At 31.1% G+C, this 25,700-nt stretch overlaps 2 protein-coding genes across 4 annotated transcripts; one reads left to right on the top strand and one right to left on the bottom strand.

Moving 5' to 3' along the window:
• Positions 1 to 1,822: 1,822 nt before the first annotated feature.
• Positions 1,823 to 6,977, top strand: Gen (XPG-like endonuclease). 2 transcript variants are annotated; one of them, XM_023156418.2, is made up of 7 exons: positions 1,823 to 2,111; positions 2,172 to 2,457; positions 2,517 to 2,670; positions 4,790 to 5,041; positions 5,115 to 5,326; positions 5,379 to 5,541; positions 5,985 to 6,977. In XM_023156418.2, exons 1-7 carry the CDS (start codon positions 1,963 to 1,965, stop codon positions 6,941 to 6,943), a joined length of 2,175 nt encoding a protein of 724 aa, XP_023012186.2. In that variant the 5' UTR covers positions 1,823 to 1,962; the 3' UTR covers positions 6,944 to 6,977. The 2 variants fall into 2 exon arrangements, with proteins under 2 accessions (XP_023012186.2, XP_023012185.2); XM_023156417.2 differs by having other exon boundaries at positions 1,824 to 2,120.
• LOC111502353 (uncharacterized) lies at positions 6,886 to 25,495 on the bottom strand. 2 transcript variants are annotated; one of them, XM_023156421.2, is made up of 10 exons: positions 25,451 to 25,495; positions 23,400 to 23,531; positions 23,219 to 23,341; positions 21,450 to 21,724; positions 21,247 to 21,398; positions 18,624 to 19,056; positions 16,566 to 16,725; positions 12,229 to 12,358; positions 9,194 to 9,361; positions 6,886 to 7,150 (listed from the first exon to the last, which is right to left on the bottom strand). In XM_023156421.2, the coding sequence occupies exons 1-10, from the start codon at positions 25,478 to 25,480 to the stop codon at positions 6,966 to 6,968; spliced, it is 1,788 nt and encodes a 595-aa protein (XP_023012189.2). In that variant the 5' UTR covers positions 25,481 to 25,495; the 3' UTR covers positions 6,886 to 6,965. The 2 variants fall into 2 exon arrangements, with proteins under 2 accessions (XP_023012189.2, XP_074041934.1); XM_074185833.1 differs by lacking the exons at positions 6,886 to 7,150; positions 9,194 to 9,361 and adding an exon at positions 9,377 to 10,852.
• Between the last annotated feature and the right edge of the window lie 205 nt (positions 25,496 to 25,700).

Below are 25,700 nucleotides of genomic sequence, written 5' to 3'. Positions count from 1 at the left end.
AAAGTTGAGTTTAATTCATGGGTTTTTCAAATTTACTTCGAAAAGTATTCAAACTGATGTTTCAAATGTTGGGTTTTGATTTTTTAGGGGATTTGTTTCTAATTCACATATTGGCAACAGCGCCTAAAATGTTAGATCGGAGTTCAGGTTACCTAGATATTCTACTTTAAAAAAGGAAAATGATCTTTATGAATCAACAATTAAGGCTAAATATAAATTATAGTTCAATACCACCACCACAAGCCACATAAACAACAGTTATTTTGTTATTTATTTATATAGAGAAAGATAGGTTAGGTGCACAAAATGTCATATGTCACAGAATGTCTCGGAACATAAGTAAACAGAACAGCACGCCTCTGAAATATGTTATCTTTGTATTCTCATATAGGTAACAGATTCATTGTCCTTTATTAGCTATAACCGATGTTGCCAAATGGTGAAATAGAAACGAATCCCTTTAAATATTGAATGCATTATTTCATTCCTCTTTTTTAAGTATTCAAATAATTTTTTTAAGGAAAAAGGTTGAAATGATAAGTTTGAAATGTGTTGTTTTAGAACTCTTTTATGAAAACTACGTGATTTTCTCCAGGAGGAACATTCCCCATCGGGTACGAAGTAGTCAAAATAAAAAAGAACTCCTTACGAAGATGCACAGATCCAAAACCCATCGAACACTGAATCATAAGAATATCAATTTTTCCTGGTCAGTTATTTGTACTCCAAATATTCGTTATGATATTGAAATGGATATCATTTAAAGGAACACTAAGCAATGTAATATATAAAAAAGTATAGATATGGAGTTGTATCTACACGGAAATTTATCATGTCTTTATTATTTTATTCATTTATATATATATGTATGTGTACGACCTGAAAGTGAGTCTGTATGTATTTACCTACTTCTTCCGTCTTTATTCTTCGAATGTGTTGAATGAAAGCATTCACTTTTATTTTATGAAAACAGTACAAGTCTTGCACACTTTTTCCAACATTATGTTGATGAGACATTTTTCCTTGTGAGAATGTTCCAAAATTTATTATTGGTGAAATTGCTAGTAATAAAAAAATAAGTTTGATGAATTTCATTACTTCGGACTTTCATTGTCTAATATTATATAAAATGATTTGAAATCCCTGAAAGAATCAATACAAATGAAAAATCAAAAAGAATAGCTGTAAATAACAATTATTTTAAGCAAAAATCTCTGAAATGAAATTACAGTGAAATAAAATACAAGTAAAAAATAGAACAATCAAATAAAAAATCAAGAGATTCCAAGCCAAGTTACTTTACGACGTTTCGATTGTTGATATCCACAATTATCTTCGGATGATTGTGGAGACAAACAATCGAAGTGTCGTGAAGTAACTTGGCTTGGAATCTCTTAATTTTTTGTTCAATTGTTTTATTTTTTGTATTTTATTCAACTGTAATTTCATTTCAGGGTGTTTTTGCTTTATATAATAAAATTTTTCAGTTGTATTGGTTCTTTTAGGGCAATGTCCCTTGGCAATGGTATGTATGATTCTGGCACATTCATCTTCTTCATTATCTACTGAAAACTCGATAACTAGAAAAATCTCGAAAATAAGTGATATTCCAACCAGGGCTCATATTAACCACTTATTTATTTTTTACAGTTCAGTACACTAGACAATTAATTCGACTAATCACATGGCAGTGCCCCCATATGCAGCCACAAATGTCAATGGAAAATTATTTGACATTTTGCTTTTTGATGATCGCAACTTCCCCCTATATGGTAACCACAGACTACAGAACAATCAGTATTCTGTGATGGTAACTGTGGCACAAGCACAGCATCGAAAACTTAAAATCGAATCGTTTCAATTTAAACGAATGAATCGAATAAAACGAATTAATCAATTTTCTGTATTCGATTCCCTCATCACTAAATTTAAAATTCAAATAGTAAACGTAAACAAACAAACATGGGTATCAAACATTTGTGGACTTTATTAACACCTTTTTGTGAAAGAAAACCTTTGTACGAACTTCAGGGAAAAACAGTAGCCGTTGATTTATCATGTTGGATTTGTGAAGCTCAAAATATTGCAGATTATCAAGTCCAACCACGAATGTATTTGAGGTTTGATGAAATGTTAAAAAAATATTCAGCGAATATTTGTTTCTTTTGTAGGAATTTATATTTCCGAACTTGTTATCTCTTGTTAATGGATGTTAATCCAGTATTTGTTTTGGAGGGTAAGGCTCCCGAGTTAAAATATGATACAATAACTGCTAGAAATGCAATTCAGTTCAAAGGTGCTAAACCTAAGACTGATGGGGTTAAAACTGGCAAAGATAGATCTAGATTTCATTTTGTACTTAAAAGATGTGAGGAAATGTTATCCTATATGGGCCTGGTCTGTGTAACTGGTTGTGGAGAAGCTGAAAGTTTATGTGCTTATCTGAATGATGAAGGGGTATGTTGTATATTTTACAGAAAAATTATATTGTTGTTTCATATATTCAATATTTCCAGCTTGTTGATGGGTGTATTTCTCAGGATTCGGATTGTTTTGCATATGGGGCAAAAGTAGTGTATCGAAATTTTTCTATTGCATCTCAAGGAGCTCATGCAGCTAGTGGAGGTGCTGTTGATATTTATGATATAACTAGAGCTTTTGAGAGTATGAGTAAGTAATAAGAAACATTTTTTGATTAATTTTGAAATATTAATCTTGATATATTAGCAGCGGGCATATGCTGCTAGGAAACAACCCGCTTCCATAGATAATATAACAGGTATTGCTTTATATCAAACCGTTTCAAAAATTGATTCATAAAGAATAGTATCATTAATACTTTTTCTTGCTATGATTAATACTTATCCAAGTATTCATTTTTAAAGTATCTTGTAAGAAAATATCCAACTGGTTATGTACTAATACTTATAATATACTTGTGATACACTGTTTGGAACCTTTGGTGTACTAATATGAATATTATTGGAGTTTTATACCAACACCAAACTATTATTTTAACACCTCTACATGTGTATCGATCTCTAAGTGATCATCTTCAAGAGGAAGATTGAACTGCCAAGTCGAGGTGTTGAAAATAACAGTTTGGTGTTGGGATAAAACTCCAGTAATATTTAATACATTTATTGCCAATAAACTGGGGCAAGATAAATTTTCCTATCTATTAGAGCTTCATATCTATTAGAGCTTCATATCTTGTAGAGTATAAGCCTGATTGTATTCATTTTTTTATTATATAAAATAATTCTTTGTGGATATTTTCAGTACTCGATTAGAAATTGAAAAAAATTGATTTTGTAAAGATTTAAGTAAACTTCCTTTTACAGTTTGGTTTCTGAATCATGTATTTATCTCAGTTGACTCAAAATATAGAGCCTATTAGGTAAAAGTTCACTTGAATGGTTGTGTTCGAGTGTTAAAAGAATTGAAATTATGAAATAGTTAATGACAGTTATGAAGTAATTATGATTTTTGCGTGAATTAGGTGTCGTCAAGTTATTTCACAATTCTCTTGTTGGAGAATTGAATATCTTTTTCATGAAACAATTGCAAATCCTATTCTGAGCATGCTGAAAAGAATCGATATTCAACCAGGGCAGGGAAACAATACCAGTATTAATTGCCATAACATTTATATATGATGTTATTTTGTTCTCCTTTTGATTTGGTTTTCTAGCCATGCTGATATCAAAATGCTTATTTTTTTTAATTAGATATATAATTCAGGAACCAAATTTTATGAATTTTCTCAACAGGATGATCAAAACATTATTTACACTAGAGTACTAGAAAAATACATGTGAGGCGTTTTGAAAATAGCAAAATAGCTATATTATTATTTGAAAAACAAGCCACACTGCTTATATCAAACGGTACTCCAAGTTATGTCCTAACCGAAAAGAATTATTCTATGAAATAAAAAAATCAATGCAAATGGGACTCCTATCTTGAAAGTTAATAAGCTTTAAATGCAGCAGAATTTTTATTGCATCAGTTTTTTGACTTCGGTGTACTTTCTAAAATCAAATCTTTGTTTCAGAATGTTGTCATCAATCACTTTATTTTCCATACAATTGTTATATTTTGATTACAAATTCGCGAACCAAAGATTCTGTTGAAAAGACAAGCTTTAACATCAATCTCCAAATGAAATTTGTCCTCTATTTTTTTCTACAAATTCTCTTACTTTACTTGTCCTTTAAAGACAGTCAAGTCCAGCAATGCAATTATGGTTCGGTGTAGAACCACAATTGCATTGCTGGTTCTATTTGTCATATGACAAGTTAAGCCGCAAAGGAAGACAAAGCGCAAATATCATTTGGAGGTGGCTTAGCAACAGACCATTTTTTGGAAGCCTAGTATATCATTAAGCTCCACAAATTGAGTCTTCTGTTGATTCCATATATGGCCTCTTCATAAGGGGAAATGCCTTTTCTTACCCAGGTTACAATCGAGTTCAACAATGGATGCGTAATGAAATCTATGGTAGGTATAAACAGCGCTGTCTGGTGTTGAATCATGAATCTTTCATTTTTATACTGTGGTTTCATTATATTCTTATTTGAAAAATACTATGTACTAATCTGGTTAACGGAAAAAAGATTTTAACAGATCAGTACATCGCCCTGAAGCAATACAGCAAAGTGTAGTGTTATTGTTATGTAGGAGAAATATTTTTGTGCTTTGTTTTATTGGTAAAACTGCAAAAGAGAAATATATTTTGATGCATTTCTCAGTAATATCAATGTTTCCCTTGATCTTCCTTTTTTAGATTTCGGTAGAAATAAAATAATAGCAATGGCATTATTATGTGGTAGTGACTACACTGAAGGGGTGCAAGGTATTGGAAAAGAATCAGTACTCAAATTATTTGATAAAATATCAGATGAAGAAATTTTGGAAAGACTGCGATCTTGGAGAAAAGATATTGAACTGTATAAAAAATTTGAAAATTTGGTATCTGATAAAAATATTTGCACATCTTGTGGTCATAATGGAAAGTTACAGTCTCACAATAAGAAAGGTAACTATTTTCAGTACCGCTGACACGAAATAAAAACATGAAATTTATATAGTTTGGTGACGTTTATTGAAAGGTTGCACTTTCTGTGGCACAACAACTGGTTGCGATCCCTTTAAGTTCAGAGAAGAAAGAATGAACATCAAAAACGAACTGAATATAAGAAAGAAAGCATTAGAAGATCCCAATTTTCCAGATGAACGTTTGATAAATGAATTTCTAGTAAAAAAAGATAACATGTCTAGCCTTAATTTAAAATGGAAACAGCCTAATCTGGTTAGTTTTGTGGTAAGTTGAAATTAAAAATATCTAGATGAATGCTATATTTTAAATTTTTTAGAATTTCACTACAAAATTTTTACAATGGGATGAAATATATGGATTTGAGAAAATTCTACCCATCTTGACGAGGTGGCAATGTTTACACCCGGATTTAATCAAAGAGAAAAACCATAAAGGAATTTTATATCCGAAATGCATTAAGAAAATTAGAAATCCAAAAGGTTTGTTTTGAGAGCTACATTTTCATTTTCACCTACAGATGACCATGTGTTGAAAGTGTTATTGCTCCTACTTCATGAGCAATAACTATCCGCTATTACTACCAGTATTTGGAATATTTATAGTTGTTTATTATTCTATTCTTTTTGGCAAAGATTTTTAGACTGGCAGAAGAGTTTTTAGCCATGGAAAATAAACTTGATTTTATCGAAATTTCCCAAAGTTAATTTATGCCCATTGAAAATATCATCTTTGCCAAAGTTTGTTTCAGATAATATCAATTTCAACTTCTCTCTTTAAGTCTCCGAGTTTGACCATAATCTGACAACTTTAACACAGTTAGGAAAAAAAATTATCATTTGTTGGTACTATTTTGACTCGCCTATATTTCCCTTTTACTGAGCTTGTCTTGGAAAAACCTTGTTCACATAAGAACGTTTTTCAGGTATTCCAAGTTATGAAATTATTTGGACAGATGAAGCAGGTTATTTCAAAGGGCTGATACCAGATCAAATGATACAAGAGAATAATGTAGACATAGAAAAACTTTGGTCAACTATCGAACCCCAGGTTTTAGTAGATAAAGCCTACCCAAAGTTAGTTGAAGAGTTCAATGATAGAAAAACAAAATCAAAGAAAAATACTAAGAGAAAAAAGAAAGAAAGTAATGTTGATGAAATTGGAGAGTTGATGAAGAATACTTCCTTATCCGATTTAATTCCTCCAAAAATAAGAAAAACTTCAAATAACAAAAAAGTGCGAAATGAAGTTGAGAAGAAGGAAAATGCTGTAAGGGATATGGTAGTACATTTCGCACAGAAAAAAAATGGACCATTAGATAATTTCTTGAAAACAGCAGTTTTGAACAGTCACAAACAGAAAGATCAAGAAAAGACCGAGTTTGTTAGTGATGAAAATCAGTGTTTTACATCTACTCCAAAGAAATGCAAGGAAGATATTAATTTGTCACGTTTTTCAGATGAAGATAATGATATTGATCTTTCTGATATAGTCGAAAGTATTATTTCACGAAAACCGGATTACATTATTGAAAATTTAAATAAATTCAAACTACAACTTGATGTTGATAATTTCAACAATGATAATTGCAATTCTTCAAGTTTTTTCATAACAAATCCTGTGGAAAATGACATGTTTGAAAAAACTTTTAATGAAGCAGATGATAGCGGAGAAAGTACAGATGAATATTGTTACGATGAAAATGAGTATTTGGAAAATCATAAAGTAACCACATTATCATACGTTAATGAAAATATAATTCCACAATCTGTAGATGAAAAAATGGTACATCAATCACAAATGAGTGAAAATGAGGACACTTGTGATAGTTTTTGTGATACATATATTCCTCTTTTGGAAAGGTTGAAAAACAAAAACAAGTGAAACATTTTTTAACAATATATTATTAAATTAGCAATTGTATTTTATTTGACATAATTTTAATTTTTTCTGCAGTATCTGATACTTTTTCTACTTCTTGCGAGTTATTTTTTATTTGTAATCTATCATGTAACTTAGCTGTGTGTTGCTGAAGCCTGTATGCAGTATAGCAAGAGTAGGAACAATATTCACATTTGAATGGTTTTTGATCTGAAAAATAAACAGATTTATTTCAAAAACTTCAAATTTATCAACCAATAAAAAAATTAAGTGTGATTCGATTCAATAACAGAACTGCTTCCATACCAGAAATGCAACAATTCTCAGCATGTGTTCCACCATCAGTAGATCAACTATAAAAATTCCTCAATATTGTCTATTTTTATGTAACGGCGTGAACTCCCACTATTTATTACTTTGAGTCATACAATAAATGAATCTGAAGTACAAATTAATAGTAATATTTCCACTGTTATACTCTAAAATGTTATTGAGAAAAGTTGTTTACAGTTGAAAGTTATGTCTAAATGTGAAAATATGGACTCCTAAGAAAGTTTTTAGTTTTTAAATTTTTGCGTTATTTTTTTCCCAGTTAGTAATTTTTTTATTATCACTCTAAACACTTTCATAAGTTAATCATAACAGAATCAGTTGAGCATAACTTTGTTCAAATTCATTCATATTTGTGCAATTAACTTAGATTGTAATTATTTTAGAATCTTAACAGCTTTGTTTTATACCCGTATAACTGAAATTTTTTTGTGATACTTCTAGGATTTCGTCTCCAAAAAGAATGTGTTTATGGAAATCATGTTGATCTTCTATTTCTTCTTAATCCACATGCAGAAGTCATACCATAAGTTATAGTCTTGTTCTTGAAACATGTAAATGAACATAGGCTTAGAGGCATATTTATTTTTTCGAGAATCTTAACAGACCTTTGTTTTACACCCGTATAACTAGAAATTTCTTGTGCGTATCTTCTAGGGTTTAACAACTACCTGTAGTATTTCTAATTGATTTTCCTTAGTACTTACAGTTTTGGTATGTTCATTTTTATATTTATAGTCAAAACACCCAGTCTGTTTGAAATTATTTAATATTCTGCTTACAGTGGAATAGTGCAGTTGTTTGTCTGAATGACTTTAATTGAATATATCTGCTGCTTCACGCATTAGTTTATAGTTATCTCCACATATTAAAAAAAAATCTGCCTTCTCGGCTAACGTTAAGTGTCTTGGAGGAGGCATTTGAAATCAAACTCAATAATCAAACAATAATTATCCAAGAATGAGAAGTTAATGTTTACCAAACTGTCATAATGTTTTGTGCCATTGGTATCCGCAATAGTTCAAATAGGATTTTCTTGTAATAATAATAATATCGTCATTATTATCTTCTAATACATTTAAAGCAAATTAATCAGGTACAGTTCATTTATTATATGAAGATAAAAGGTGAAGCTTAATTTACATGATGACAAGTTGATTAATTTGTACATCTTCTTCATAAACATTTCTGTTCACATCAAATGAACGATTTTGAATGTGCAAATTATCATTAATGATGTTTTACCTTGTTATATAAAAATATGGTTTGTGAAGTTGAGCTGGGTATCACTGCAACAAACATGAAGTTTGTGATTTCCTGAAGACTTAAAAATCCAAGTTGATTTCACAAATATTCTTGAATTTGACCAAAGTTATGCTCAACCGATTTAGTTGTGATTACTTTATGGAGGTGCTGAGGGTGATTATAAAAAAAATTACAAATTGGGAAATCTTTGAAAAAATTTTAAAAATGACTTGGGGTGCCATGTTTTGGTATGTAGGCATAACTTTTCTCAATAACATTTTGCTCTGTTCCATAATGATTTGTGTGAGCTGTATTGGGTATAGGAACAACTTGATTGGTGAAACACGAGTTGTGAAAAATGTCACAGTTCTAACTCTTGGTATGAAATGATTGGCAAATAAATAAAGGCAAAAAAAAATTACACATGCTCAATTAAATGCTCATATTTGAAGAATGATGATTGAATAACATGAAAAATGCCAAACGAAAGTTTCTATCGTTACTGCATGTGGACATTTTCAAACTAATACAATAAAATGTTTCTCATTTTTCATGATGATCTCCTACCTCGTAGTAATGGCAACATCAGTCAATTCATTGATTGAATAACACTTGATAAACAGATTAAATAATCCATTTAATACATTTTGAACTTATTACAAATAAATTAAAACCTACCCATATGTAGCCGAAGATGTGATTTCAATACACTGTTCTTTTTAAATGCCTTCTCACAAAAGGAACATTTATGGGGTCTCTCTTCTCCATGTCCCAGCATATGTTCAGTTAAATGACTGATCTGGGCAAAGACTTTGCCACATTTCATACAGAGAAATGGTTTTTCTCCTGAAATGAGAAAATTATTCTACTTCATACTTAACAAGACCATAAATCAAGAGATTTTTTAACTTAAACTATTTAACGTGGTTACGAATGAATCTTTCAATTCCAATTTCGTCCAATAATGAATGAGAAGTCACTTATGACGAACTTCCACTGATCTCTGAAAATTATCATACTTCTCATAAGGGCGTCCCGTTAAATTGACTGGAACTTTGGAAAACATGTTTAGAATATGATTTACCAAAAATCTCATAGCCAGCCAGAACTCGGAAGTAATTGGTGATTTTGAGTGGTGTTAAGTCAGTAAATCAGTTGAATGAGAACGTTTATGTGATAGTGGCACTTAAGAGCATACGTAATGAGACCTTTTGTTGAGCATGTTCTGAGGAAAATTTGTACAAGGACGTTTTTTTTTCAAGGACAAAACACAAGCATTACAGGAAAATCCTTAAGGTGCTCCAAGGTCGGTTCCTGTGCGAAAGTAGCGATTCACATTGGAATTGAATCGCTGGAGATTAAATCCATTTGGAAAGACGTTCTCAGGAAGTTTATTTCACATAAACGAAGTTCTTCAAATGAAAGAGTTTTTAAACAGTGAAGTTCGAGGTGTACTGAGTTGAACTTCAAAACGATGAGCAGCAACAGTTCGTCGCGTATTTCTGATATATACCGCTTTTTGTGGAATCAAATGTGCCAAGTCACTTGAACACTTCCCGTCAAAGTATCTATAAAAGAGAGACATTTCTCCAACATTTCTTCGATGTTCCAGACTATCAAGGTTGCAAGTGATATTTGTGTCTCCAATCAGGTGGATGGCTCTTTTCTGGATGAAATCCAGCAGCTTCAGGGTATGCTTAGGGGCGGAGCTCCATACATAAGAACAATACTTCAAAGAAGGACTGATCTGAGCTTTATAAAGCATAAAAAGTTGCTGAGGTGTGTACGGTTTTATGGTTCACAACAGTGTTCCATTTTAACCTCCAACAAACTTATCAAAGCAGAAAGCGGAATTGTCTGTCCTGACATTATTATATCCGGTTTGGAGACATTTATCTTTTTGGAGAAAACCGATACCTGGGTTTTCGTTGCATTGATTTGAACCTGGTTACTTTCCTGAATGAGATATGCAACCTCCTGCTGCCGGTGAAGATGTGCATTCGCAGCCGATGTCCTGAAATGATGAGACAAGTGTGCTGTCGTCAGCAAAGCAATATATTGGGTTCTTCCTTTTTTTCAATAAGTCATTGATATACAATAAAAAGAGGGTTGTAGACAATATGGATCCCTGGAGAACACCAGCGATGATGGTGAGGTATTCGAGAGGTATCCATCGACTGCCACTTGCAGGAAACGTTCTTTCAGGAAGTTGAAGAGCCATACACAAAAATGATCCAACAAGCCATAGCACCGAAGTTTGTCCAGAAAACCCTCATCATTCAAAATCATATCATCTAACAAGTTACACCCACATGATCTTTGCTTGTTGTGTTTATTCTGCATAAAAGAAAATCGTTTATTTTATTATAGTAATTACTAAGATTCTTTTTTAGAAATAAATATAATGCAATATGATAATGATAACTTGTATAAAAAGAATGATATCAGGTGCGTTTTCTTCGCATAATTATTCTAGATGTCATTTCCCTCAAAAGTTATTTGCTATCTCTATCTCTCTCTCTGGTTGATTAAAACATGTCGAGCAGAGTCAGTGAATAATTTTTTATAGGATTTACTCAATCTGGAATAAGGTTATTGAAAATTAAGGCACCTATCATTATATCTGTTACATCAGATTCTGTAATGGAGTTTTGTTGATAACAATAATAGTAATAAAAACATTTATTTCCCTTTTGAAATGAACTTTCTTGTTGAATTCATTAACTGTTGCATTATACATAATCTGTTAAATACTCTTCAACAACTGGAGATTTTTTTTCACATACTTTATATGAGTTGGTTTGAAACATGGAAATATCATACGGGAAATATTCTTGAAGCAACCATTTTAACTGGGAAGTTAAAAGTAAAAGTGGTCCTGTTGCCACGTATTCCGATACCGTCAGATTCTCTCATACCCTTCAGAAGGCTACAGTTTCCAATTCGTCTATAAATAAGTCTCAAGGCCAAACAATGTCTATTTGTGGTTTAGATTTGGAAAATCCATGTTTTTCTCATGGGCAACTATATGTTGCATGTTCACGTGTAGCGGAACCGTTGAATCTATTTGTGTTAACTAAAGACAGGTTAACTAAAAACATTGTGCACCGATTAGTGCTAAATCAGATTGAAATTAAAAGTATAATTCAAAATAATAAATATTATTGTTAAAGATTTAGGACTAGCTGCCCTACCCAACTCATCCATAAGTTTAAGTGTCACATGTTATTTACTAATAACTTTGTAATATACTCATTTGTTAAAAAATTGAATGAAAATAATAATAAATTTCAAAATTAATTCTTTTGTAATGATTTTTGCTCAATATCAACTGTACATAAATTTTAATCAATCGTGTTCAAAGTCCTTCCCCTTCAAATTCCAATCCAGTGGATTTTTATACCAGCTTTAACGTTTCCGTCTTCCTTCGTAAATAATAATTTCATTGTACTAAGGGGTTACGGTAGTAGAAAATCTGTCATTGAGGTCGCCATATTTTTTTTACAAATGGCATCTATCCAAAAAAGCATGGTGGTCCCCTTCACTGATGTTCTCCTACCGTTCCTCTTAAATAGTGTACTACAATGTAATATAACGAAAACCTTAGCCACAGCAATGCGTGGCTGGGTCTGCTAGTAACATATAAGTCATTTAAATTTGTGTGGGTACAGACTGAAAAATATTTTTCAAAAACTAGACTAAGTGTTTATTACCCTTATGTTTGCTTAAATGCATCTTCAACTCTGTTTTTCTGCAAAACCTCTTTCCACAAATTTCACAAACTTCGGGTCGTCCAGTATGACGTTTCATATGAGTAGTTAAAGTAGATTTTTGTGAAAACATCTGGAACAGAAGAGTCAGTTTTTGAAATCGTGAATAGAAGCATCCATGAATGACAATCTCTGACAAAAGTGTGTTGAGTTTTCTTGAAAATTCAAATGTAGCATTTCTCACATATAAGGAGCCCAATTATACCCAGAGATTGCTGAATTCTATCCAGAAAAGAATCATCGTGCGGACTTGTCTCTTTATTATAGATACTTTCACAGAAAATGTTCGACTGAGTTAGCCAGCTTGATTCCACCCAGAAGTTGGTGACAAAACACATGTGCCTATACCGCCTCGAGGATTAACTTAACACACCTCTAACTACACTTTTTAAGAACTCTCTTTTTTTGATGAACCAAATGAATGAAAACGTGCAATAAACTACTGTTACGAATGGTTGAAGAATAAAATGAAAATTATTCAAGTTAATAATATATTTATATTACAATATGGTACCATTCTCTATTCAAAGCTCATTTTTAACATTGGAAGGTGTGACTTCATACTTGATGTCATTAATGATTTGGAGCTAATATCTGTCGAAGGGGATCTATCATGATTTAGAAGAGTCATCATTGTACAAATAGAATTATTTAGTTCCAAGGACAAATCACACCTGAAATCCCTGGAAGTTGACGATGTGTCACCAACTTGATGTCTAGATCATCTTCTAGATTCATTATCTATCCACACTTATTGTGTTTTTTATTTTATTTTTCGCTAGGTTATGAAAGCATGTGCTTTTGAATGGCAAATTGCAAATTTTCCTCAACAATTGTTGGGAAAACTAATATTCTGTAGTCAAATATTGTCGACTACATAATATCATTTGGTGGATTTGTTGGTTTTCCATTAAGGTATATCGTTGAAATACATATCGAAGCCCTTATACAGGCCATCCATTTTTTTTTCAATTCAATTCTTTATTTATCCATTCGAGCAAATACAGCTATAGGACAAGTCAAAAAACATATAGACATACAACAAAGTACAGTGAGTAAAATGATAAAATAAAATAAATTATGTACATGCATAATAAGGATTGCAGACAAAATACAATTAACATAGGATAGTGAAATAATACATGTTTACAGGTTGTTCTTTAAAAAATTGATTCATAATAATCTTCTAGGGAGTAGGGACACAGATCAATTAGTATCTTTTTCACTTCAATAAGAAATTTCTGGTTTGAAAAGGATCTATATCTTTGTGGAAGTCGATTATAGAGTCTTAAGCCAAGTACAGTAGGTGAATTTAAGCTGATATTTAAGAGTCTGAAGGGAACGCAATATTTGCCTTTCACAATCATAATTGTGTAGTTCATCTACACGTATATTGTCGTCACGAGCTTTGTGTGTATATTCAAAAGTTCTAAAATGAAAATACCACTAACTGTTAAAATCCTCATGTTTTTGAAAAGGTCACGACAACTATGGTTAAATGAGACTCTAGCAATACATCTAATAATGCGCTTTTGAGCCAGAAAAACATTTTGTGCATATGCTGATCCACCCCAGACTGCAATATCATAGTTAATTCTTGATTGAACTTCTGCAAAATAGAATGAACGGAGATGATTCAAATTCAATGTATATCTAAGATTTCTGATTTGGTAACATTTTGAGTTCAGTGTCTTAGAAAGCTGTAGACAGTGAGTTCGAAATGATAAGTCTTCGTCCAAAAAATTCCAAGAAATTTAACACTATCAGTACTATAAATGCATGTGTTATTAATGTTGATATTTAATGGCGGTACGTTTTTGTTTTGATGAGTATGTTTTGTTTGTATTAAAAAGAATAGACATATCAGAAGACCAGACTGAAAAGTTGAGCATTGTGGTGTTAATTTTTGTTTTCAGAATTTCAGAGTTTTCTCCTGTAAAAAGTAGCGTTGAGTCATCTGCATACAATGTAGTGAATGCATCAGTTAAGATCAGAGGTAGCTCATTAATATATAAGACGAATAGTATTGGCCCCAGAATGGAGCCTTGAGGTACCCCAATGTCATTTCTTTGATGAGATGACCGAGATGTTTTACCACAATGAGAGATTTTTACAATTTGTTTCCGTCCTTTCAGATACGAGCTAAACCAGTCATGAATTTTACCTCTTATACCAAATTTATATAACTTATCAAGCAGAGTTTCGTGTTGAACACAATCAAAAGCTCGACTTAAATCACAAAATATTCCTGTTGGATTTTCACCCTTCTCAGTAGTTTTTAATACTTTCTCATAGAAGGAGATAATTGCTGTTGTAGTAGAGTATTGGCTACGAAAACCATGATGATTATCCATAATAACTTTGTTCCTCTCTAAAAACGATACCAGTTGATTTAGAACCACATATTCAATTACTTTTGATATTACTGATTGAATAGTGATTGGTCTATAATTAGATATGTCAGATGGATTACCTTTCTTTAAAATAGGAGACACTAATGAAGTTTTCAATTTTGTTGGGAATATCCCGTCCTCAAGAGACTTATTAATCACGTGAGTTAGAGGTTTAACTATGTATTCTGCATTTTTTTTAATATTACAGCTGAAATTCCATCATGACCACAAGAGGGCTTATTTTTAATTTTATATTTTATAACATTGAGAACATCTATCTCAGAAACATATTGAACAAACATACTCTGTGTGAAAATTATTTTGTGGATATTTAATTCGATGATTTAGGTGTTGTATATTTCCTATTGTTTCCTTTGGTATGTTTACAAAATAATCATTAAATATATTTGATAAAATTGATGGTTCTTCAATAATTTCATTATGTAATTTTATTGCGACGTGTTTTTGGGTTTTTTTTCCATTGAGCTCATTTATAATCTGCCAAGTAGACTTACTTTTGTTTGATGAATTTTGAATTTTATTGATGTAAAATTGACTTTTCGTACTTAACAAGAGGTTTTTATGTTGTTTTTTGGCAAATTTATACTCAAGATCAAGTGTTGGAAATTGTTTTCTTAGGTAATGTAATTGTTTTAAATCTTTAGATGATTTTTTTATTTCATTTGTTACCCATTCATTTCCAATGGTTCTTTTTAAATTTTTTTGTTTTTAATGGGACACGTGGCTTCAAAGTTGTAAATCAATGTGTCAAGAAAGGCGTTAAATTTTGAATCAGTATTGTTTACCAAGTAAACCTCTTCCCAGTTTTCCTTCTTTAATAAGGTTACAAAATTATTAATATTTACCTCACTCGTTTCCCTAGCATAAATTGTTGTATTAACAGAAGGTTCATTATCTGAAGGTACTGTAAGTAGAAAATTATCATGGTCTGATTCAGTATTAATATCAACCTTACCCTCACAGTATTCAATATTTGTATATATTTGATCTAGTAAATTTTCACAGGTGTAAGTGACACGTGCGGGAGTGTGATTGGTTGGGAGTAACCCATATGATTCTAAAAGATGAGTAAATTTTAGAGACTGATATGTCGTCACAGAATTTATATTGAAGTCACCACACAAAAATACGCAACTCCTGTTCTCACATACAGTTTCCATAACCATTATGAGGTATTCAAAAAATGTATCAAAGTGGCCTTTAGGTGACCTATAACAAGAAATAATTATGTTTATGTGTTTTCCTGATCCATTTCAAACCACAAATTTCAATATCTTTTTAACTCAGGCCTACTTCTTCAACCCCCTGTCTAGTATTTGGGAACGTACACTCCCCGTTTCACCTTTTCGCATGTCAGTCGCTTATTAGTTGCACCCAGTGCACAAGGGATATTTAGGACATCATAGACAGTACACAGGGTCATACAGTACCATTGAAATCTACCCAGGAACCATCATTCCCACTGCTGAGAAGAAGGACAGTGAGACATCTCAGACCCACCTAGTAAGATCTTGTGTCTGAATCATATGTATAGAGTCTTCAACCCTGAAAGTTAATTTGCTACATTGAGTGCTTGATTAATCAATCCCCATCACTGATAAGCTGTTTATGTTAATTATATTAGTTTAATTACTGAGGATAACTGCTTCCTTCCTTAATAACAGGAAATTTTCCTTGTAGCCTGATCACTCTCCTCTGAGCTACCCTCCCCTATATTCGCGGTGAGGTAGCAGTATCTGAGACGGTTTTTCAAAATGAATATATCTACAGCGGTGTCTGTACTTTCGTACAGAAACTGCTCTCGAAGCGTTTTAGGAATTCTCATAAAAAAATCGATTGATTAAAAATACTAGTTTTCGAACTTACTTTTTCACAGATGCTACATTTGAATGGCTTTTCCTTGGTATGAACTCTTTTATGATTGTTAAATTCAGTTCGATCCGAAAAATTTTTATGGCAGCTTGTACATTTATAAGGTAATGCCCCTTTATGTTTTCTAACATGAAGACGAAATCGATAACCATTACTGAAAAGAAATTCAATGTAATGGTTTGGTTTTTGAAATATTCAAATAATTTTCCATCAAGAATAGCAAGAGTTACTGTCATTACTCATTATAATCTTGTTTAAAATTTAATATAAAAAGTAGACAGGTTAAGGGTTAAGGTGAAAAACAGGTGTTAAGATATGTCTAAGCACAATTAAGGCCAGCTGAGGGGGGGTAGTCACTGAAAGATTATATTTTACGCTGTTATGCATCTGTTTCAAACCAAGACCTCCATCCAATAATTCTTCTAAGTTTTTAGGTTACCCAAAAATCTGAAATCTACATTTTCGGGTTTTTACCAATGTCCTGGGGAACAGGTATTTACCACCCTGTGTAAGACCCTGTTTTAAGGTTAACTATTAATTGATTTTTTTTATATGGTTATAATGTGTTTAGAAAAAGCGTTTTGAACATCTCACCTAGCAAAAAAGTGAAATATCTCGATGAATTGACCTTAAATGTATATTATGAAATAGAATCTGTATGACTTCCATCAGAGATTTTTTTTGCTTTGAGAATGTGTTCTTATATGTTCAAATGTCACTAAATTATATTTTAAACCATTACGGAGAATAACAATTTGACTTTTGTATCATGACACTACATTGTCACCAAAGGAACATTTTCAGTATTCTCCAATGAAGTGAGAATTGGGTATAAATATCTGTTCAGTGAATATTTTTGATGGGAAAGCAATGCCAAAACCAAGTTATTAGTAACAATGCAGTTTAGAGTGGTTTTCAAATTGTCATATAAAATTATTTTTTACATACAGTTTTGGTACCCCTTATTATAATCCCGATTTTCAAAGAGTTAGTTGTTTTAGGAAGTCCAAAATCATATCATATTTATACCCAACGAGTTGGGTATAAATATCAACCATAGAAGTCAAATATAAATGAACAATCATTTGTCAGCTTTTTGGGTGTTAATATGGATTCAAATTAAACTGAATACATCATATTGATAACATAACATGTGAAATAGACTGAGTAAGGCCTCATTATCTTTTTCATTCAATTCTCAAATATAAATTCTTGAGCGTCAAAAACTCATTTAGACATATCTGCCATGAGAGCAATAAAGTGAATCTGTAGTAACTTGCAAACTGTTACTCAAAGTTCTAAAAATTATGATTTTATATTCAACTATTATATTTGAAAATATACTGATTATTAAAGAAAACTCAAATATACTTGCAATCTCACAGATGTAAAGGAATCGAATAGATTGAAGAAAATTTCGGAATTAGGAAATTCACTGCCACTTCATTGCTGATAGTTACCATGCGAAAAATTCTACAGAAATATAAAACATATTTTGACTACAAAGCTTATTCACAATGTCAATGAATTTTTTGAAATCCTTTAAAGGATCAAGATATGTTCAAATTAAATGCCTGTCAGGTGTTTTTAATAGTTGAATGAGTCAAAATTTCAATGTGTGTGTTATTGTGCCTATTCTATTTTAAGCTTTCAACTTATGAAATGATGTTTTGAATATTTCAGATAATCTAGGTTGACATATTTATAAAAGTTGTGTTTCTGAGGATCAATAAATATTATTATTATTACACAATGAAAAATCAAACCTATAACTGGAAATATTCTCTACCACCAATGCTGTCAGGATCAGGCAAATGGTGCATCAATCGAAACTGATTGAGAAGCAGTCCTGGAAAATTTAGGGAATTACATTTTGCAAATTAGTAGGTACCTTTGTATGGATTCTTAATGGCATATATGCTTCACTGCATATTTTTGTTCCATTTCTTTGAAAGCAAAACATTTTTTATTGGATTCCTTGGTTTATATTCTATATTCAACTCTTCTTTTATCACTGGGATAATTTTTTAAAACAAAATTCTGATAACTCACATGAATTTTTTTTGGCATATTTGACACTCAAACTCTTTGGGTAGAGAATAATTTATATCAGGTGGTTTCTTCACAGCAACAGGAGGTTCATAGTCTTCAACCACAATAAATTTGTCACGTTTGTCATTTTCAGAATTTGGCAATATTTCACACTTTATTATTATACTCTCAAATTTTGTATCCATGTCATTTCTATCTGAGATAACACACTCATGTGATTCATTTTCACCTTCTGTTTTGAAATGTTTTTTACAAACTCGACAACCATAGTTTCCATGAGTCGTGAGGTGATACTTCAGTGAACTTGTCTGTATGAATCCTTTTGAACAGTTTGGACACCGGTGTGGTCTGTCTTCAGAATGTATAAGTATATGTTTTCTCAGCCATGATTCTGAATTGAACTTTTTTTCACAGATTTTACATTCAAATTTACCTAAAAAAAATAATTGGTTTTTGAATTAGGACATGGATCTATTACATCAATGTTTTTCCAATTGCCTCATAATATACTTGTATACAGTATGACCATTTAAATGGAAGCACCCTTATAAAACATATTTCAATCGATTGGATTTTTTTGATTAGGTTGACATTCCAAAAGTCTAATAGAACACTTTGTTTTCAAGGTCAACTTTTATTATTTTTTTATGACAAAAATCACAGCATTGGATTCACGTCATCAAGATCTATTCATCATTAAAAAAGTTGTAAGTGAAGAAAGTTTGAAAAATAATTGAAATGGCGTGCAATCATTGCATCCAAAACAACTAAAAATTATAATGGTAGGAATGCTGAATGGCTATTTAACTCTGAATGATGTAGATGAAGCGATTGAAATTTTTGAAGGAATTATTTATAATAACATTGTCACATTTCACCGAAGAAAGTAAATCCCTCGAGTTAATTCGGAACTAATTTATCAAATAACATGCTTCATGAATCGAAAAATTCAAGTGACTTGAATGATATTTCTACTTGCCAATATACAAATTATCTTGATGTTGCGATTATGTCTATCAGGGTTGTGAATATTATTGACAGAATTCAAGATTTTTCATCTAATTTTTCCTTTGGTCCTGATGAAGTTCCTACAGTGTTTCTTCAAAATTGTGTATTTATAGCTATACGAAAACAATCTGAACAGCTAAATAAAAGACTAATGTACGGATCTGATGAATTTATTAGTTAATAGCATATAACATCTCCCACAAAAAACATTATGATTAGAACTCCTATCAATTTCTTACCTCTCACTCAGCCGTATCTAGTTCAGTAACTATTTAGTTTTTATGACATTCGAATTGACTTCGTATATACTAAACTATCCATCAATGAAAAAATTTCAAACTACTCGATAAACTGTGATAAGTTCCCCATTTCTGAAAACACAGCTTTGTTAAACCTATTTTCTGTTCTTTGATGTGTGGGTACAGTTCTCCCATAATAGTTTTATGGGTTTTACCTGTAATAATCTTGAATATTACTGGAGTTTTTTTCCCAACACCAAATCGTTATTTTTACATAAAAATAACGATTTGGTATTGGGAAAAAAACTCCAGTAATATTCATTACTACACCAAAGGTTCCAAACAGTATATCACAAGTACTGTAATAATCTTTTCAATTAAGGACACAGGTACCTGATTATTATTGACCACTATTTGTTTGATGACTTTCAATTCATTCTGAAAATTCTCTTCAGGTAAAGGGATTGTGAATGCTCTGTGTATCATGGACCTAAAAGCTGCTAATTTATGTGAAGTTGGACTGAAAGAGTCGAAGGGGGTCGTACAATCTGTGAATGTATTCTTTCGATAGATATTAAATTGAAAACCCAAGAAGTTAAGTTCATTGTTTTGTTCTATTTCTACAGTGAATTTAATTTTGCTGTGTAAACCATTAAGGAAGTTCAAAAATTGGCTAATATTTGTCTGTTATAACAGCGACTTTTTGAGGTTAAGTGGAGGAGAAATTAATAACGATTTATCGTTGTAAAAATTGAACTTCGCCTTTTGTTTCCCACTTATCCATATTTGTGTCTATACTTTTCATAATGAAGAAAAGAGAAACGAAACTTTCTATGTTTTTTACCACTTTTATTTGTAACTAACGTTACTGCAGTTTTCCTATACAGACATTTTCAAATTTATACAGCAGTAACGGCTACATCCATCAATTTATTCCATACTTTTCATCAACTGTTGAACCTCAACAGTTGTAAACAATGAAGACATATATTTTTATTATTATTATTATATCAATCAGAGAGAGTTCAAAACAAATTTTCAGAGTATGTGCCTTTAGAATTCGTTTCATAAGGAGCGATTATCATTATGATTGGATTGAAAAGTTTTTAAATGTTTCGACTCTAAATGATGGGAGATCCATATATTGGATGAATTTTTAGTTAGATATCAAATAATAGTAAAGATAGTAGAACTCAATATAACTATTTTAGCTAGATTTCTGGAGCAGTGAGGGATAAAACATCAGTATACCTTTTGTAACTTTTGAATTGTAGTCCATTTTATTACCATCAGAGGTTACTTGTTTATAAATAAAATATTTTTCAACAGAATTTAGTTTGGCCTTATTTATTCTACAATAAGCATGACTCCTCTACCTGTATGCGATAGAATATGCTCCACAAATCGTGATGAATTTTTTTTATTTCCACAAAAAGGGCAACTATGTTTGCTATCGTGTATTTTTTTGTGTTCAGCAATATTTTCAAATATACCATTGCAATCACGACACCAAATATTTCTTTTCTCCCTGAAATTAAAGTAAAAAAAGACAAACACCATTATATTATATTTGTATTACCTATGAGTACTGAGCATATGTGCAGAGAGAGATCTTCTACTTGTTCCAGAAAAATCACAACATACACAATCTTTACTTGCATTCATTATTATTTTGAATTCCTCTATGACTTTGTTCGCTTCATCAAGTGGTACTAATTTGATTGAATCAGCTCTTAACTTTCTTGTCACATTGGCAGTCTCTAGGGCAGCATGAAGAGGATCTTCATCTGAACACTTAGGGACGTCATCTTGAATACTGGTTGCTTCATCAGTAATAGATTCATTTCTTTCATTCTACAGAAAGAATGTGAATAACAAGTTATGTCTACTGTTTGTTTGAACTGCAATATTCTGTTAGATTTGAAACATCAACATGCTTATCCAGAAAAAGTACATATAACCAAAAATAAACCAATTATTTTCTTGTGACAGAATCTAATACAAGTATTATCTTACAAGCTTCAAGTATTAACTACAAATGTCTACAGTTTAAGAATTTGTTTGACATAATTCCTAAAGATTATTAGCACTAGGAAAAACCTGATAAATGCAAAAGTCTCTGGAAAGGAAGATTTTGGCTTCTCCATCTTTATATAAAAAATGTTTCATTCTTCCAAAGAAAGAAAAAAAACAAGCTATTAATTTTTAAAATAAACTCTCTGTATAGATGTGTAAATCGTGCAAATAGTAGCTTTCAAACACAAACTGAAAGGAAACTCTCGAAACAACTACTTTCATTTAAACATCAAATCACACGAAAGAAAAATATTTTCTGAATGTCTTTTACATATTTTATTCCACAAAAAAATTTAAATGAGTCAGTGACGTCAATATTTTAGAATCAATATCCCACTGTAACCCATAGAAATTTGACTTGGAAATGGACTCACACCAATCTTCAATTATCCATTCATAAGTTTTATTTCGTTAGAATTCTCACTGGCCAACATTCGGTACAATTAAAAATCACGTGCCTGCATTTTCCAATAAAAATCTAAAGGTCTAAAGGTCTTTCATTAATTGTCAGTTATATTCATACATGTGAACTAAAAAAAGTAAATGGGCAAGATTCAGTATGGCAACCAGCGTCAGAAGGTGCAGACTGCCATCTGTTCTTCCATCTAACCCAAAACAGACTAGTAAATGACAAATCAGAACAAACACAAAAAAACATTGATTACTTTCAAATACACCTATCTAACAAAGAATATAAACTATCACTAAATTAACGAATCTCAGTTCAAATTGTAGATAAAGATTAGTCAAGGAAACATACAGAATTCATTTAAAATATTGTAAATGCTAAATTGATAATTCTCAGATCGAACTAATTAATAATTCTCAGATGGAACTGGAGATGAAAATTTTAGTAGTCTTGAAGAATTACATCATATAACAATGAGTTAACCAGCAGCCATATCACTATATTTTTTATTATTGAGCATTAGAATTGGGAAGTAGGAGTTTCATTGACCAATAAGTCAGTTCCAATGACATGGGTTTTTAATACCTCTGGCCTTTTCAACTCAACTTTTTTACTTTAATTTTGTTTCTCTTTCCTCAGCAGAATGCCTTAAAAAATGATGACACACCGCTGTTAGTATGCAAATGATAAAAAAATATATCAACTTTTCGGATATTTCGAGGTGATTTGGAAAGATTATAGGTACATATTCCTTTATCATTGATGATCACCTGAAGAATCTGACACCAATCATCAATGATAAAAAATGTATAATCATCCGAAAAGTTGATATATTTTTTATCATATAATCTATATATATTTACCTTCACTTTGCTGTTGAGAATCTGGAGACTTTTGAAAACCTGTTGCACAAAATTGTATGAAAAAGTTAATTTGCCATTGCATATAGTGCAGATAAGTTGCGAGTATTCTGTATAATTGATAAACTGAAATGAAATAATGCATTGAATTCGTTTTATATCCATTATTTCATTTATTACTCACCTCACAATGGCATAACAAAGAGAGTTCATTCAATTTTTCAAAATTCTCTACCAAATTTATGGTGTCCGTTTTCTTTTCCAAACAAATTATACAACAATCCGCAAAGTTTTGTTCCATGATATTTGAAATGATCTATTTTTAACAATTATAAATAAGTTATAAAAATTAAAAACCCTTCAGTTCATTAAAATATGTGAAAAATTGAAAACCACAAATAAATTGAAAGTTGCCAATGTCGCAATGTCAAATGTCATACCATAGATAGACAAAGAAAATTTAACCAAGATTCTTTACTCCGAATATGAGTGTTTGTCTTGACTTTTACTACATGAAAAAAAGGGATTGTCGTTTCTACTCTTCGGTTTATATTATGTCAAATATCTAATCTGTTTTGCGATTATTTTCGATGTTTGAAACTTTGTTAAATTTTGTAATTTTACTAAGTGACTCAGCAAACTTTCTGAATCATCTGCACTTACTCAGAATGTTCGTTTTTGGTTGAGATCATTACATTGATTTTGTTGGAAAAATCAAGATGAAGTTCCCCAGTTATCGCAGAAAGCCAGACACAAACCAACCAGGAGCTTTATCAGAGACACCAAAGAAGAACAAATTGAGAAGTTTTATATTCAATTACAAATAATCTCGTCAATAACTCATCCTGAAATTTTGTATGCAAAACCAAGATGGATCCTCTGGAAACACCTACTCAACGATAAGCAATTCATCGAAATATTCCGATTATCAAAACAGTTATTTCAGAATATTTTAAAAGAGCTGGATACATATATTACTCTTCCGACTAGAGTACCTTCTATTTCTAATAAAATAAAAGTGTGTGATTACCTCGCGCATTTCATGTTAGGTTCTGACTATCATTGTCTTAAAAATAAAAATAATATGAAAATGAATGACATATTGAAAATACCAGAATCAAGTTGAAGGAAATGAAACAATATAGGTTAATGAGAAAAAAAAACAATGAGTATGCATTTTTAGAATATTTCTAAACTAATTCGTGAATAAGAATTATTTTTAAATGAAATAAATGATTGGATTGAACAAAATGGGAAATGTAAATAAAATGCAAACCATATGGATAAAAATATAATGAAAATGTAATGAAGATAATTAATGATAAAAATAGAAAAAAAAATTAAAAACAAAAAAGATTTTAAATTGAAGACAAAAACTATTATTTCGCAGGTTATGATTGCTACTGAAATGATATTCATTTTACCCTAAATTAACTGGAATGAATTCGTGAACTTTTGTTTTCGAAGATATTCCTCTCATTCCCCACCAAGTTCATGAGTTTTTTTCTGAGGAACCGAAATAGAAAGTTTTGACAAAAAGTGTCTCGTTGAAAATCTCTCATCACGAAATGAGAACTCTGGTATCTCCAACAGATGATATAGATCTATTTGGCTGTTTTACAATAAGTTCATAGCATGTCACACATAAATTGATAAGAAACTTTTCATAAATTTTAGATTTAAATGGACATTACAATATACAACATACACATTAAAATATGTTCACAAATATATTATTAATCAATAGATTATTAATGGTTAAAAATTCATCAATATAATAAAAACAATGGTCTAAAAGAATATCTCTAATAGCTCTTTTGAATTTATTATTATTCACTGAACGCATCTCTGAAGTCAACTTGTGGTATAGTTTGAAACATTTTGGATTTTGTTAAACGTAATCGCGGCAACGCTATTTGATAAGCAGATCCAATACAATGGGCCTGAATATCAGAGGTAAAAAAATTGTTTCTTTTATTTTCGTGTATTTCACAGACAGTTTGGAAAATGTAGGTAAATACATGAAAATATCATCATTCTAAGTTTGATACATACGTCACGGCAGTGCTCTTCAGTGTCTACTCTGTTTATGGACAAGAGTGCCTTTGTAAACCAGGTCAGTTTGGTTTCTAAAATCTATTGTTATGATGAGCTTTTAATATTCAGTTGTCAGGAAGTAAACACATTTTTGGGGATTTCTGTAAATTGAGTACCTAATTCTTTACAACCTCTTACCTTTGGTAAAAATATAATGTGATTTTTCATTTCCTTTCTAATTATCTAAGTGTTTTTATCCGAATCTCTACAGCTCATTCCATAGATCCCATACTTTTTTTCGTCTCAAGGGTTGCCCAGCACTGGTTTTTTGTTCGCCAGTTTTATAGAAGTCTTAAATTATGTTTATGCAGGTTATTCTGGATCCTTTGTTCTATAGCTATTTTACGAGAATTTCAACTCGTGAAACGGAGTAGAATGTTTTAGTACA

The sequence above is a fragment of the Leptinotarsa decemlineata genome, unplaced genomic scaffold, assembly GCF_025532065.1.
Source record: "Leptinotarsa decemlineata unplaced genomic scaffold, Ldec_3_MD MMD2_tig00078346_RagTag_RagTag, whole genome shotgun sequence".
NCBI classification, from domain to species: domain Eukaryota; kingdom Metazoa; phylum Arthropoda; class Insecta; order Coleoptera; family Chrysomelidae; genus Leptinotarsa; species Leptinotarsa decemlineata.
The sequence above is the reverse complement of the archived record's forward strand: the minus strand, read 5'-3'. Positions and strand labels throughout refer to the sequence as shown.

Excerpts from the sequence above, each read along its gene's own strand:
- Gen (XM_023156417.2), top strand. The coding sequence starts at position 1,963 with ATGGGTATCAAACATTTGTGGACTTTATTAACACCTTTTTGTGAAAGA. Across the intron at positions 5,042-5,114 it reads ACAGTCTCACAATAAGAAAG|GTTGCACTTTCTGTGGCACA; the intron begins GTAACTATTTTC and ends GTTTATTGAAAG. Across the intron at positions 5,542-5,984 it reads GAAAATTAGAAATCCAAAAG|GTATTCCAAGTTATGAAATT; the intron begins GTTTGTTTTGAG and ends AACGTTTTTCAG.
- LOC111502353 (XM_023156421.2), bottom strand. The coding sequence starts at position 25,480 with ATGAAAAATCACATTATATTTTTACCAAAG. Across the intron at positions 21,399-21,449 it reads CATATGCTCAGTACTCATAG|GGAGAAAAGAAATATTTGGT; the intron begins GTAATACAAATA and ends CTTTAATTTCAG. Across the intron at positions 9,362-12,228 it reads GCATTTAAGCAAACATAAGG|GAGAAAAACCATTTCTCTGT; the intron begins GTAATAAACACT and ends TTCTCATTTCAG.